This window comes from Etheostoma spectabile, unplaced genomic scaffold, assembly GCF_008692095.1.
Source record: "Etheostoma spectabile isolate EspeVRDwgs_2016 unplaced genomic scaffold, UIUC_Espe_1.0 scaffold121, whole genome shotgun sequence".
Lineage (NCBI taxonomy): Eukaryota > Metazoa > Chordata > Actinopteri > Perciformes > Percidae > Etheostoma > Etheostoma spectabile.
The window spans coordinates 436,106-436,839 of record NW_022605571.1 but is presented as its reverse complement, the minus strand read 5'-3'; the positions used below and the strand labels follow the sequence as shown (position 1 = coordinate 436,839).

General features: G+C 35.6%; 1 protein-coding gene across 1 annotated transcript in view; it reads right to left on the bottom strand.

Annotated features, from left to right (window-relative positions):
• rnmt (RNA (guanine-7-) methyltransferase) overlaps positions 1 to 734 on the bottom strand; it is a 37,050-nt gene that overhangs the window by 8,999 nt on the left and 27,317 nt on the right. Inside the window, exon 9 of the mRNA XM_032510625.1 lies at positions 549 to 666. Within this exon, the coding sequence (XP_032366516.1) occupies positions 549 to 666 (118 nt within the window). The remainder of the gene's footprint in view (positions 1 to 548; positions 667 to 734) is intronic.

The window sequence follows — 734 nt, the reverse complement described above, 5'->3', positions numbered from 1 at the left end:
AAGAAAGAAAGAAAGAAAGAAAGAAAGAATAATAATTCCTTCAGTTTCAATAGGGCCTTCGCCGCTGTTGGCGCTCGGGCCCTAATTAACATTATATATGTTATTCTTATAATAACATTATGTAATGTTAATGTTATAATAACACTATATAATGTTAATGTTATAGTAACATCATATAATGTTATAAGAACATTATATAATGTTAAAGTTATATAAAGTTAATGTTATAGTAACTACAGAAAGCAGATATAATGCCACAGCCATTCTTTACAACTGATTATTGTTAATAACTAGTAATCATGATGATGAAGATGAACTAACCCTAACGACTGATTATTAGTAATAATGATGAAGAGTTTTACCTCCAGAGCCATCATCTTCATCATGAGGCTGCGATGATGATGAAGCTGAACTAACCCTAACAACTGATTATTGGTAATGATGAAGAGTTTCAGCTCCAGAGTCATCATCTTCATCATGAGGCTGCGATGATGATGAAGATGAACTAACCCTAACGACTGATTATTAGTAATGATGAAGAGTTTTACCTCCAGAGCCATCATCTTCATCATGAGGCTGCGATGAAGATCCTTCTTCACTTTCTCTTCAAAGAAGTCAGAGAATCGCTGTTTCAACACCAGACGCATGTTGTAACGCTTCGCCATGCTGGAAGACAAGAGACACAGAGAGACCCAATCAGAGACACAGAGAGACACAAACAGAGACCCAATCAG